This window comes from Pelophylax lessonae, assembly GCF_965119305.1.
Source record: "Pelophylax lessonae genome assembly, chromosome: 9".
Lineage (NCBI taxonomy): Eukaryota > Metazoa > Chordata > Amphibia > Anura > Ranidae > Pelophylax > Pelophylax lessonae.
Window position 1 is genome coordinate 256,649,626 of NC_138776.1, and position 13,677 is coordinate 256,663,302.

The 13,677-nt window shown below is 43.3% G+C and overlaps 2 protein-coding genes across 2 annotated transcripts in view; one reads left to right on the top strand and one right to left on the bottom strand.

Moving 5' to 3' along the window:
• LOC309564398 (uncharacterized protein) overlaps window positions 1–13,677 on the bottom strand; it is a 73,446-nt gene that overhangs the window by 45,658 nt on the left and 14,111 nt on the right. Inside the window, exons 5-6 of the mRNA XM_082269026.1 lie at window positions 5,811–5,939; window positions 5,601–5,724 (exon numbers count right to left, since the gene is read on the bottom strand). Coding sequence (XP_082125152.1) covers window positions 5,601–5,724; window positions 5,811–5,939 — 253 coding nt within the window. The remainder of the gene's footprint in view (window positions 1–5,600; window positions 5,725–5,810; window positions 5,940–13,677) is intronic.
• On the top strand, window positions 9,322–13,667 carry LOC309562995 (uncharacterized protein). Its single transcript, XM_082267320.1, has 7 exons — window positions 9,322–9,376; window positions 10,637–10,768; window positions 11,126–11,254; window positions 11,341–11,464; window positions 11,581–11,678; window positions 11,877–11,985; window positions 12,776–13,667. Exons 2-7 carry the CDS (start codon window positions 10,697–10,699, stop codon window positions 13,588–13,590), a joined length of 1,347 nt encoding a protein of 448 aa, XP_082123446.1. The 5' UTR covers window positions 9,322–9,376; window positions 10,637–10,696; the 3' UTR covers window positions 13,591–13,667.

Here is a 13,677-nt window from a genome sequence, read left to right on the forward strand (position 1 = left end):
TGGGACAGCCCCCATGGGTGTGTATATGCTAATGCCTTTTGTCTTTTGACTAAGTCTATATGCTTAGCTACTCCTACGGAGCGGAAGTCAATACCCAACAGTGATGACTTAGAGGTGGCGGCGACTGTTGGAGGACTCAGAGAAAGGAATTTTACAGGTAAGATTTTACAAAAATTCAGTTTTTTGATTTTTCCTGAACGGCTCCCATACACATTAGTGGGGTTCGCTGTTCGGGTTAGAACATTTTCCCTGTTCAAGAGCTCTGCTGCCAACTGAACAGGGGGGTGTTCAGCCCATCCCCAGTTCCCACCATCCCTGTACTAAGTTCCGGGGTCTGTACACCTGCTGTGCCCATTATGAGGAGTTCCCACCATCCCTGTGCTGAGTTCCCGGGTCTGTACACCACCTGTGCCCATTATAAGGAGTTCTCACCATCCCTGTGCTGAGTTCCGGGGTCTGTATACCTGCTGTACCCATTATGAGGGGTGTTCAGTTCCTAGTGGGAACACCTCCCAATGGACACATCAGATAAATAGACCTGGGAACTCAGCACAGGGATGGTGGGAACCCCACATAATGGGCACAGCAGATGTGCATACCTGGGAACTCAGCACAGGGATAGTGGGAACCCATCAAAATGAGCATAGCAGGTGTACAGACCCGGGAACTCAGCACAGGGATGGTGGGAACCACTCATAATGGGCACAGCAGGTGTACAGACCCAGGAACTCAACACATACATATAATGGAGCTTAGGACAATTGCTGTGACGTTGGAGTTGCTGGAGAAAGGCAGATGAGGGAAAATTTACGGGCTCATTGCACATTATATAAAATTGTAGACGTATGATAAAAGCAGATTTTATTACATCAGATGGTGAGCACAGAACATAATATACAATATTCTTCATGAGATTTAGTATATAAAGTACATTGAACTCTAGAGGGATCACAACCCTCCTTTCTGTCTCTAATCCCAACAAAACAGCCTCCTGTGTGCAACCGTCGTGATATAATGGACCAAGATGGAGGAGACGGGAGGGTGGGTGTAAATCCATTTAACCTGTAGACAGCATCCCAGGTGGGTGTGATATATGAAGACTAAAAACTGGAGAGATTGGGTTCATGCACAGTGCAGATACCGCCAAACCTGCACTCAGGCAAGTCACGTTCCGCCCACGAAGATGAATCAAAACTTATAGAATTATTGTACTGACTTCTTTCATGTGAATCCTTTGATGTCTATCAATACCGGATTTCTGCGCAAAACCCTTGCCGCAATAGAGGCAGGAGTACGGCCGCTCGCCGGTGTGAATCCTGAGGTGCTTGACAAGAGTTGACCGGTGGGTAAACCGCTTCTCGCACTCGGTGCACGGGTAGGGCTTCTCACCGGTGTGTGACCTGTAGTGCACAACGAGGTTAGACTTGTTGGTGAAGCATTTGCCACACTCAGAGCACTGGTACTCACAGTTCCCGGCATGAATGCTCTCGTGGTGGAAGAGATAACACCTTCGGCTGAAGCGTTTCCCACACTCGGAGCAGGCAAACCTCTTCGCCCTGCTCTTACCCTCGCTAAGCTGATCAAGCTCCTGTTTTAGCGTGAGGAGTTTCTGACACTCGCAGCAAGTAAATGGCTCGACGTCTGAGCTCGTCCTTTGGGGTCCACCAAAGATGTGCTGTAGAACGAAAGTCTTCCTGCATTCGGAACACGGATATAATTTATTTTTGTCCATGTATGCTGTATGAAGTGCCACTGTTTCTGTAGTGTCTGGAGAAACCTCATTAGGGCTAGAAAGTTCTGGGGTTCCATCGCTACTGGAACGTTCTGGTTGGTTGTGTATGAAAACAGTGTCCGAGTTTCTGGTAGAAAAACCCTCAGGATCTTGAAGTCCTGGAAGAATATCTATGGTGTTTTCCATGGTACAGTCTTGTCTTAGGTTGGGAACTTCTAGGTCACAATGTGGAGATGAAAGAAGGGGTTCAACCATCGTTTTCCTGACATCGTGTCCATCTGCCAGGGGTGAACACAACATATATGAGAACACAGATCTTCCATTGAAAAAAGGTCTTCAGATACATAGGGTTAGTTTGGAGGGCAGAACATTTGAGCTACAAGCCACCTATCTATGCTGGGGTCTATTTTAAGTATGGCAAATCTCAGATGGATTTACTCAAATCTGTGGCCAAGTTTAACATACAAAGTCTTACATTGAAAAAAGGCCTTCAGATACATAGGGATTAAAGGGCAGAACATTTGAGCTACAAGCCACCTATGTATGCTGGGGGTCTGTTATAAGTTTTGCAAATCTCAGGTGGATTTACTCAAACGTGACCAAGCTTAATATACAAAGTAGACATATTTATCCTAAAAGCTGCCTTAAAGTGAAACTTCACTCTCTCAATCAACATTGACTATTTTTAATCCTTAAGCTGCTAACATTAGTAGATAGGCAATTATATATTTACTGGTTTTGTGCTTTTTTACTGTTACTTCCTGGTTTCTATGCCTAGGCCAATGATGTCATACATCCTAGGAGCCTTTAGAAGGGGAGGAGGGGTTTTCTCAGCTAAGCACACCCACCTTTTATTCAGCATGAAATGGAGCTTAGTTATGTAGCATGAGGCTGTATATTCTGCAATAGTTACATTTTTGGTAAACTCATTCAGTGAATCCAAGCATAACATGCACTGCACTGATGCAATTCACACAATTTCACACTAACCACCAGCAAGAATGAATCCTTACATTTAAAGAGCACCTGTCTTTTCAGATCCATCCTGGCAGCGCCTGTTAGTGGGCATCCACTCACCTGCTGCCATCACGTCCCTCACCGTGTTGTGTCACTGCCTCATCACCAGCCATCCCATTAAAGTGAATGGGACTGTCGGTGAGTCAACTGCGGGTCTGAGGAGGAGCCAATGCGGGACAGAGATGACAGTTGCCCTTTAAAAATTATAACTTAAAGTGGAAGTAAACCCATCGATTAACAGTTTCCAAAAAGCAGTTATATTCCCGGCATGCCGGAAATGCTAGCTGTCACATTGGTTGTGCTCTCAACCAAACTGTCAAACCATCCAATGGCTGGTGTAATAACTGATCACATGTGCAGCATCATGGCAGTTGAAGATTAAACAGAGGCCAAGATGGCAGCTTCCTTGACTGAAAACGATAGGAGGGTTTACTTCCACTTTAAATCGAGTTGATTTAAATCAAGCCTTTTTACTATTGGTTTAAATCAAGTTGACTTAATCCAAATCCACCCTGGCTAGGAGGGGTTAACCTTTTTGGGTTGAGAATAAGGTAAACCCATATTTAGATTATGGACAAGAACACCCAGATATAAGAAACTCAAGGCATGGAGCCCACCAGACTCTATCTGAAACTGAAATATCAATTTTGATTAGACTTTTCTATTTGGTTCGAAAACTTAGGTTTGAAGAATTATTACTCTTGGGACTCCAACTCTATAGTCTAAAGCAGGTTTTCTCAACCAGGGTTTCATGGAACCTTAGGGTTCCTCCAGAGGTTTCTAGGGGTTAGTTGAGCAATAATCAACTTCTGCCTCTCAGAAATATCAATTTTGTATTGCCTTTTTCATTTTTGCCTGAAAACTTAGGTTCAAAGAACTATTACTCTTGGGACTCCAACTCTTCAGTCTAAAGCAGGGTTTCTCAACCAGGGTTTCATGGAACCTTAGGGTTCCTCCAGAGGTTTCTAAGGGTTCGTTGAGCAATAATCAACTTCTGCCTCTCAGAATTATCAATTTTGGATTGCCTTTTTTCATTTGGCCTGAAAACTTAGGTTCGAAGAATTATTACTCTTGGGACTCCAACTCCCAATAGCAGGGAGATCTTACCACTAAGAGATATAAGAAACTCAAGGCATGGAGCCCACCAGACTCTATCTGAAACTGAAATATCAATTTTGATTAGACTTTTCTATTTGGCCTGAAAACTTAGGTTCGAAGAATTATTACTCTTAGTACTCCGACTCTACAATCTAAAGCGGGGTTTCTCAACCAGAGTTCCATGGAAGCCTAGGGTTCCTCCAGAGGTTGCTAGGGGTTCCTTGAGCAATACGTAATTTCTGCCTCTCAGATAAGTTCCCACTGACACCATTGATCCCTTTAGCTATCTGTAAGGGGGTAATTCTTCCAAATGACCACAAGTGTAAGGAGCATTCTTCCCACTGACCATCGCTCTAATGCATCAGGAGTTATAGATATAGTATTTTTAGCAGGGGTTCCCTGAGACTGGAAAGTTATTTAAAGGGTTCCTCTGTGTTGAAAAGGTTGAGAAAGGCTGGTCTAAAAGATGCTAACCTGTGGCACCGTTTCCCCCATATAAACTGTCAACCTGATTTGAAATGTCAGCCAATGTAACAGAGAGGCCAGATAATGCTTAGTAATAATCATGGCACCCAAGAATTTCCAATGCAAATACAAATAAATTGTTACAAACTTTGAAAAAGAAAGAAGTGAGCTGTGTAGTCATCATTCTGTTGGCCAATGAAGACCTTTGTATATGAGGATTTTTTAACATAAACTCCCTTCATCAACTAGATACTGTATAAAGCAAGATGGAGGACCAAGGGCCTGAGAGGCTATACAAAAGGAACTAATACCCTTATGGCGAAGACTCATTTCCACTTGAGGAATGTCCCACGAGGTACCCAAAAAAAACAAGAGCCTGTATGAGGAACACACTATGGACAAGACAGTCTTTCTAGTACTGATATTGGACAATGTCTCAAAGGAAAAAAACAACTACAAGCAAAGAGACCTTCCAAAAAAGCCACATTTGAGGATGGGAGAAAGAGAAGAGACTGATGTACAAACAGAACAGATAGATTCTGGATTATGTCTGTGTTTAGTGTTCACCTGTGCTGATCTCTGGAGGGTTTTCCTCTTCCGTACATGGCTTATCATTCTTCATATTTATCTCTTCTTCCTCAATGTCTTCTACTTTTATATTTATAAGGATTTCACCCTAGATGGAGAGAGCAGAGTTTAGCCTTCTCTCATTTGATAATGAGGCTTTACAAGAAAGATTACTATTGCAGAACATCTAAAGGGCTTCTCAACAAATCTTATCATGCATCAATATATCTTCACGCCATCATATCTTCAACCTCATGCTCAACATATATTCTCATCAATGTGTAGGAAGATCATTCGTTTTGCTTACCTGATATTGGTGGGGGATGGTGTGACCTTCCTGTGTGGAATCCCGGGAATACAGAGGACGGGGACATCTCTCTGGTGGGTTCCCATTACTGGATCCATCTGTAGGAAACACACACACTGACTGAATACATTGTTTCTATGGGGTTGATTACTAAAGGCAAATCGCTGTGCACTGCAAGTGCACTTGGAAGTAGATCCAAAGGGGAAGATATGAAATGATCAGATCATGTGTGAGCAAAAATGCTCTTTTTTTAAATTTTCCTTGCATGTCCTCTTCAGATCTACAACGACTGCACTTCCAAGTGTACAATGGATTTGCCTTTAGAAAATAAACAACTATGTGCTTATCAGATGATGGGGGGTCTAGATGGACCCTCCGTACTGCTCTCTCCTTTACAATAAAGTCTCCTCTTACCCGGTGATGTGAGGAGCGGCTGATTCTCCATCATGACGTCCTTGTAGAGATCCTTGTGTCCTTCTAAATACTCCCACTCCTCCATGGAGAAATAGACAGTGACATCCTGACACCTTATAGGAACCTGACAAACACAATGATACAGTCACCATCCAGACACATCCCTTGTCTGTTACTGGATAATGTCCCAGAATTCCCGGCACCGCTCACCTCTCTAGATAGCAGCTCAGCAATCTTCTTGGTGACTTCTAGAATCTTCTCTTCGTTTTTCCTTTCAGGTATCAAAAGTGGAGGCACCGTGATGGTCACACGGTCACCAGATTTCACACTGGGTAAACGCTGCATTAACAGGGCAACAGTAAAATGTTGGTAAGTGTGAGGTCATGTGACCTTCCCAGAATCCTCCTCACCTCTCCGGTCAGGTCTGTGCTTTATTAATAGAGATAAGAGTGATGTCATGTGATCTCCCAGAATCCTCATCACCTCCCCGGTGTAACGTTAGAAAACCATACCTCGTTAGAATTCCATACCCTCGTCACTTCCTGTCAGAAACAGCTGAGCAGCGTAGCAGTGCGCATGCTCAGAGCCCCGGATACATCATTGAACAGCAGAGAAGTTGACAAGTGCGCATGCTCGGAGGGTATGAAATTATGACGGTAGTGTGTGTAATGTTATACTTGCAGCGGTTACATTAAAACAGTGCGGCTGCAACATGGGTCATCTGCGCTCCTATCCCTGTCACTTCCGTGATCTCGGCTAATGAAAAAGCGGCGGCGGCTGTATGAAATGTAAATGACCGAGATGTCGGCTCCGTGATCCGCTTTTATATTTATTAGCCGAGATCAGGGAAGAGACAGGGATAGGAGCGTAGATGACTCATATTGCAGAGGAGCTGTTTTAATGTAACCGCCGCAAGTGTAACATTACACACACTACTGTGATAAATGCATACCCTCCGTAGCTGCACCGGAAGTGACGAGGGTATGGTTTTCTCACGGGTATGGTTTTCTCACGGAACACCGGCCAGCTCTGTGTTTTATTAATAGAGATAAGAGTGATGTCATGTGACCTCCCAGAATCCTCCTCACCTCTCCAGTTAGCTCTGTGTTTTATTAATAGAGATAAGAGTGATGTCATGTGACCTCCCAGAATCCTCCGCACCTCTCCGGTCAGGTCTGTGTTTTATTAATAGAGATAAGAGTGATGTCATGTGACCTCCCAGAATCCTCCTCACCTCTCCAGTTAGCTCTGTGTTTTATTAATAGAGATAAAAGTGATGTCATGTGACCTCCCAGAATCCTCCTCACCTCTCCGGTCAGGTCTGTGTTTTATTATTAGAGATAAGAGTTATGTCATGTGACCTCCCAGAATCCTCCTCACCTCTCCAGTTAGCTCTGTGTTTTATTAATAGAGATAAGAGTAAAGTCATGTGACCTCCCAGAATCCTCCTCACCTCTCCGGTCAGCAGGTAGATGATCTCCAGGGTTAGGTCAAATATCTTCTTGGTTATCTGGTTCCTGTCCATCCTCTTGGGTTAGTTGGGGAGATCAAAGTGGTGCAACGATGTCATGGGCTTCGTAAGGTGCTGGAATGATAAATAACATTAGCATCAATAATGAAGTGGTTAAGCTTAAGGAGCTCAACCCACCATCTTTATTCTGGAGGAATATTATGGAGGTTTTTTGGTTTCCACCATAACCACATCTAATAACATCAAAAGGATTCCATCTCCCTTTCACTCCCATCCAAACGGTTTATACATCTTGCTTTGTATCCATTTCACAAGACCTTTCAACATTCCTTAGTTCACCAAAACATTCTTTCTACTTCGTACATGGCATATCTCTAACAAGGGATTTTGGTTTCCACTATAACCACATCTAATAACATCTAAAGGGTTCCATCACCCTTTAACTCCTCTCCATATGGTTTATACATCTTGTCTTTCATTGCATCCATTTCACAAGGCATTCCACCATTCATTAGTTCACCAAAACAACCTTTCTACGTTGTACATGGCAGATCTCTAACGAGGGATTTTGGTTTCCACCATAACCACATCTCATAACATCAAAAGGGTTTCATCTCCCTTTCACTCCCCTCCACCTGGTTTATACATCTTGACTTACATTCTATCCATTTCACAAGACTTTCCATCATTCCTTAGTTCACCAAAACATCCTTTCTATGTTGTACATGGCTTATCCCCAATAAGGGTCTTTTTCATATTCCCTTCTACAGTCACCAACAGAACTAACGGAGGATGTCTTACTTCCAGCCTTGATATGACAGCTGGAGTCGTGCACATCTTACTTTGGCATGGCGATCTCAAGCTAGGTTTGCCACCTTATCCCTTTAAAACCGAACACCTATTATATATACACAGGTCCTGTGGCTGATTAAGGTGGTAATTAAACTCACTTGGTGACTTATCTGCATTAAATTAACCTCAGAACCCGTGTAATTCATATGTGATCGGGTTTAAAGGGATGTGGTGGCAACCCTATCTCTAGCGCTTCCTACAACCAGACCTATCATATTTCTCTTTAATCCCCGGCAACAGCGATCAGCCTTTTAAATTCCCCGATGGTCTGCCTGTAGGGTTCAGTGACCTTGATGGACAGAATGTGCGACACTTCCCCAGAGTGGGGCAAGGGCAGAAAATAGGTGGAAGTCAAAAGTAGCAAGAGTGAGGATGATCACAATAATAAAAATGATAATGCTGGTGATGAAAATTATAATAATATTAGTAATAATGACAACAATAATATCAGATCTCTAAATTCATGCAGAAAATGTTAAATGCTACATAAATTAGTAAAATGCAATAAAACAGGGATGTAACCTCTTGCAGGAGCTTCTCATTTTTTTAGAGTCTGCACAGCAGCCTAGCACAGGACAAAGCAGGAAGCAGAGGATTCTGGGAGGCAAACCTGTACAGAACAAAACTGTCCTTATTTTGGACTACAAGAAAATGGACGCCAACTTGCAAATGGCAGCGTTGTCGTACCTGTACTTGCCCAATTTTGATGTGAGCGGGACAGGGAAATAGCCATGGTGTTCTGTTGTATCTGGCTTTCCCTTATTTCTGGGGGAGGATAACAAGAAGCCAAGACTCCCTTTGTAGACTACATAAAAATGGCCACAATGCCCCCTGCACTAAAGACACATTTCTCTGCTGACTTTTAGTATGAGTCTCCTCCCACTATCTCTTTGTCTGGGATTGGCTAGATGGTGGGGATTCATGAGTGTTAGGTGGCCATTACAAGTGTGGGAAGAGAGGGAGGGTGTTCTGTCAGATTTCCCTACCCCGTCAGATTCCCCTACACCCTCCCTCTCTGCCCACACTTGTAATGGCCATCTAACACTCATGAATCCCCACCATCTAGCCAATCCCAGACAAAGAGATAGTGGGAGGAGACTCATACTAAAAGTATGCAGAGAAATGTGTCTTTCGTGCAGGGGGCATTGTGGCCATTTTTATGTAGTCTACAAGGGGAGTCGTCTTGGCTTCTTGTTATCCTCCTCGAGAAATAAGGGAAAGCCAGATACAACAGAACACCATGGCTATTTCCCTGTCCCGCTCACATCAAAATTGGGCAAGTACAGGTACTACAACGCTGCCGTTTGCAAGTTGGCGTCCATTTTCTTGTAGTCCAAAATAAGGACAGTTTTGTTCTGTGCAGGTTTGCCTCCCAGAATCCTCTGCTTCCAGCTTTTTCCTGTGCTAGGCTGCTGTGCAGAGTCTAAAACAAAATGAGAAGCTCCTGCAAGAGGTTACATCCCTGTTTTATTGCATTTTACTAATTTATGTAGCATTTGACATTTTCTGCATGAATTTAGAGATCTGATCATATTGTTGTCATTATTACTAATATTATTGAAATTATCATCACCAGCATTATCATTTTTATTATTGTGATCATCCTCACTCTTGCTACTTTTGACTTCCACCTATTTTCTGTCCTTGCCCCACTCTGGGGAAGTGTCGCACATTCTGTCCATCAAGGTCACTGAACCCTACAGGCAGGCCATCGGGGAATATAAAAGGCTGATCGCTGTTGCCGGGGATTAGAGAGAAATATGATAGGTCTGGTTGTAGGAAGCGCTAGAGATAGGGTTTCCACCACATCCCTTTAAACCCGAACACATATGAATTACACGGGTTCTGAGGTTAATTTAATGCAGATAAGTCACCAAGTGAGTTTAATTACCACCTTAATCAGCCACAGATCCTTTGTATATATAATAGGGGTTCGGTTTTAAAGGGATGAGGTGGGAAACCTAGCATGAGATCGCCATGCCAATGTAAGATGTGCACGACTCCAGTTGACATATCAAGGCTGGAAGTAAGACATCCTCCGTTAGTTCTGTTGGTGGCTGTAGATGGGAATATGAAAAAGACCCTTATTGGGGATAAGCCATGTACAACATAGAAAGGATGTTTTGGTGAACTAAGGAATGATGGAAGGTCTTGTGAAATGGATAGAATGGAAGTCAAGATGTATAAACCAGGTGGAGGGGAGTGAAAGGGAGATGAAACCCTTTTGATGTTATGAGATGTGGTTATGGTGGAAACCAAAATCCCTTGTTAGAGATATGCCATGTACAACGTAGAAAGGATGTTTTGGTGAACTAGGTAATGGTGGAATGCCTTGTGAAATGGATACAATGAAAGACAAGATGTATAAACCGTGTGGAGGGGAGTTAAAGGGTATTGGAACCCATTTGATGTTATTAGATGTGGTTATAGTGGAAACCAAAATCCCTTGTTAGGGATATGCCATGTACGAAGTAGAAAGAATGTTTTGGTGAACTAAGGAATGTTGAAAGGTCTTGTGAAATGGATACAAAGCAAGATGTATAAACCGTGCGGAGGGGAGTGAAAGGGAGATTGAATCCTTTTGATGTTATTAGATGTGGTTATGGTGGAAACCAAAAAAGCTCCATAATATTCCTCCAGAATAAAGAGGGTGGGTTGAGCTCCTTATGCTTAACCACTTGATTATTGATACTAATGTTATTTATCATTCCAGCGCCTTACGAAGCACATGACATCGTTGCACCACTTTGATCTCCCCAACTAACCCAAGAGGATGGACAGGAACCAGATAACCAAGAAGATATTTGACCTAACCCTGGAGATCATCTACCTGCTGACCGGAGAGGTGAGTAGGATTCTGAGAGGTCACATGACATCACTCTTATCTCTATTAATAAACACAGACCTGACCGGAGAGGTGAGGAGGATTTTGGGAGATCACATGACATCAGTCTTATCTCTATTAATAAAACACAGACCTGACCGGAGAGGTGAGGAGGATTCTGGGAGATCACATGACATCAGTCTTATCTCTATTAATAAAACACAGACCTGACCGAAGAGGTGAGGAGGATTCTGGGAGATCACATGACATCAGTCTTATCTCTATTAATAAACACATACCTGACTGGAGAGGTAAGGGTTATTCTGGGAAGGTCACATGACCTCACGCTTACTACCATTTGTTGCCCTGTTAATGCAGCGTTTACCCAGTGTGAAATCTGGTGACCGTGTGACCATCACAGTGCCTCCACTTTTGATACCTGAAAGGAAAAACGAAGAGAAGATTCTAGAAGCCACCAAGAAGATGATGGAGCTGCTGACAGGAGAGGTGAGCGGTGCCGGGAATTCTGGGACATTATCCAGTAACAGACAAGGGATGTGTCTGGATGGTGACTGTATCATTGTGTGTGTCAGGTTCCTATAAGGTGTCAGGATGTCACTGTCTATTTCTCCATGGAGGAGTGGGAGTATTTAGAAGGACACAAGGATCTCTACAAGGACGTCATGATGGAGAATCAGCCGCCCCTCACATCACCGGGTAAGAGGAGACTTTATTGTAAAGGAGAGAGCAGTACGGAGGGTCCACCTAGATCCCCCATCATCTGATAAACACATAGAAACAATGTATTCAGTCAGTGTGTGTGTTTCCTACAGATGGATCCAGTAATGGGAACCCACCAGAGAGATGTCCCCGTCCTCTGTATTCCCGGGACTCCACACAGGAAGATCCCACCATCCCTCACCAATATCAGGTAGGCAAAACGAATGATCTTCCAACACATTGATGAGAATATATGTTGAGCATGAGGTTGAAGATATGATGGCGTGAAGATATGTTGATGCATGATACGATTTGTTGAGAAGCCCTTTAGATGTTCTGCAATAGTATTCTTACTTGTAAAGCCTCATTATCAAATGAGAGAAGGCTAAACTCTGCTCTCTCCATCTAGGGTGAAATCCTTATAAATATTAAAGTAGAAGACATTAAGGAAGAAGAGATAAATATGAAGAATGATGAGCCATGTACGGAAGAGGAAAACCCTTCAGAGATCAGCACAGGTGAACACTAAACACAGACATAATCCAGAATCTATCTGGTTTGTACATCAGTCTCTTCTCTTTTTGGGCCAAATGAAAAAGGCAATCCAAAATTGATATTTCTGAGAACCAGAAGTTGATTATTGCTCAAGGAACTCCTAGAAACCTCTGGAGGAACCCTAAGGTCCCAAGAAACCCTGGTTGAGAAAAACCCTGCTTTGAACTGTAGAGTTGGAGTCCCAAGAGTAATAATTCTTCAAACCTAAGTTTTCAGGCAAAAATGAAAAAGGCATTCCAAAATTGATATTTCTGAGAGGCAGAAGTTGAGTATTGCTCAATGAACCCCTAGAAACCTCTGGAGGAACCCTAAGGTTCCATGAAACCCTGGTTGAGAAACCCTGCTTTAGACTATAGAGTTGGAGTCCCAAGAGTAATAATTCTTCAAAACTAAGTTTTCGAGCCAAATAGAAAAGTCTAATCAAAATTGATTTGGTTTGAATTGATAAGCACAAAACCAGTAAATATGATATAGTTTCCTATCTACTAATGCTAGCAGCTTAAGGATTAAAAATTGTCAATGTTGATTGAGAGAGTGAAGTTCCACTTTAAGGGAGCTTTTAGGGTAAATAGGTTTACTTTGTATGTTAAACTTGGCCACATTTGAGTAAATCCATACTTATAACAGACCTCCAGCATAGATAGGTGGCTTGTAGCTCAAATGTTCTGCCCTCCAAAGTAACCCTATGTATCTGAAGACCTTTTTTCAATGGAAGATCTGTGTTCTCATATATGTTGTGTTCACCCCTGGCAGATGGACACGATGTCAGGAAAACAATGGTTGAACCCCTTCTTTCATCTCCACATTGTGACCTAGAAGTTCCCAACCTAAGACAAGACTGTACCATGGAAAACACCATAGATATTCTTCCAGGACTTCAAGATCCTGAGGGTTTTTCTACCAGAAACTCGGACACTGTTTTCATACACAACCAACCAGAACGTTCCAGTAGCGATGGAACCCCAGAACCTTCTAGCCCTAATGAGGTTTCTCCAGACACTACAGAAACAGTGGCACTTCATACAGCATACATGGACAAAAATAAATTATATCCGTGTTCCGAATGCGGGAAGACTTTCATTCTACAGCACATCTTTGGTGGATCTCAAAGGACGAGCTCAGACGTCAAGCCATTTACTTGCTGCGAGTGTCAGAAACTCCTCACGCTAAAACCGGAGATTGATCAGCTTAGCGAGGGTAAGAGCAGGGCGAAGAGGTTTGCCTGCTCCGAGTGTGGGAAACGCTTCAGCCGAAGGTGTTACCTGTTCCACCACGAGAGCATTCATGCCGGGAACTGTGAGTACCAGTGCTCTGAGTGTGGCAAATGCTTCACCAACAAGTCTAACCTCGTTGTGCACTACAGGTCACACACAGGTGAGAAGCCCTACCCGTGCACCGAGTGCGAGAAGCGGTTTACCCACCGGTCAACTCTTGTCAAGCACCTCAGGATTCACACCGGCGAGCGGCCGTACTCCTGCCTCTATTGCGGCAAGGGTTTTGGGCAGAAATCCGATATTGATAGACATCAAAGGATTCACATGAAAGAAGTCAGTACAATAATTCTATAAGTTTTGATTCATCTTCGTGGGCGGAACGTGACTTGCCCGAGTGCAGGTTTGGCGGTATCTGCACTGTGCATGAACCCAATCTCTCCA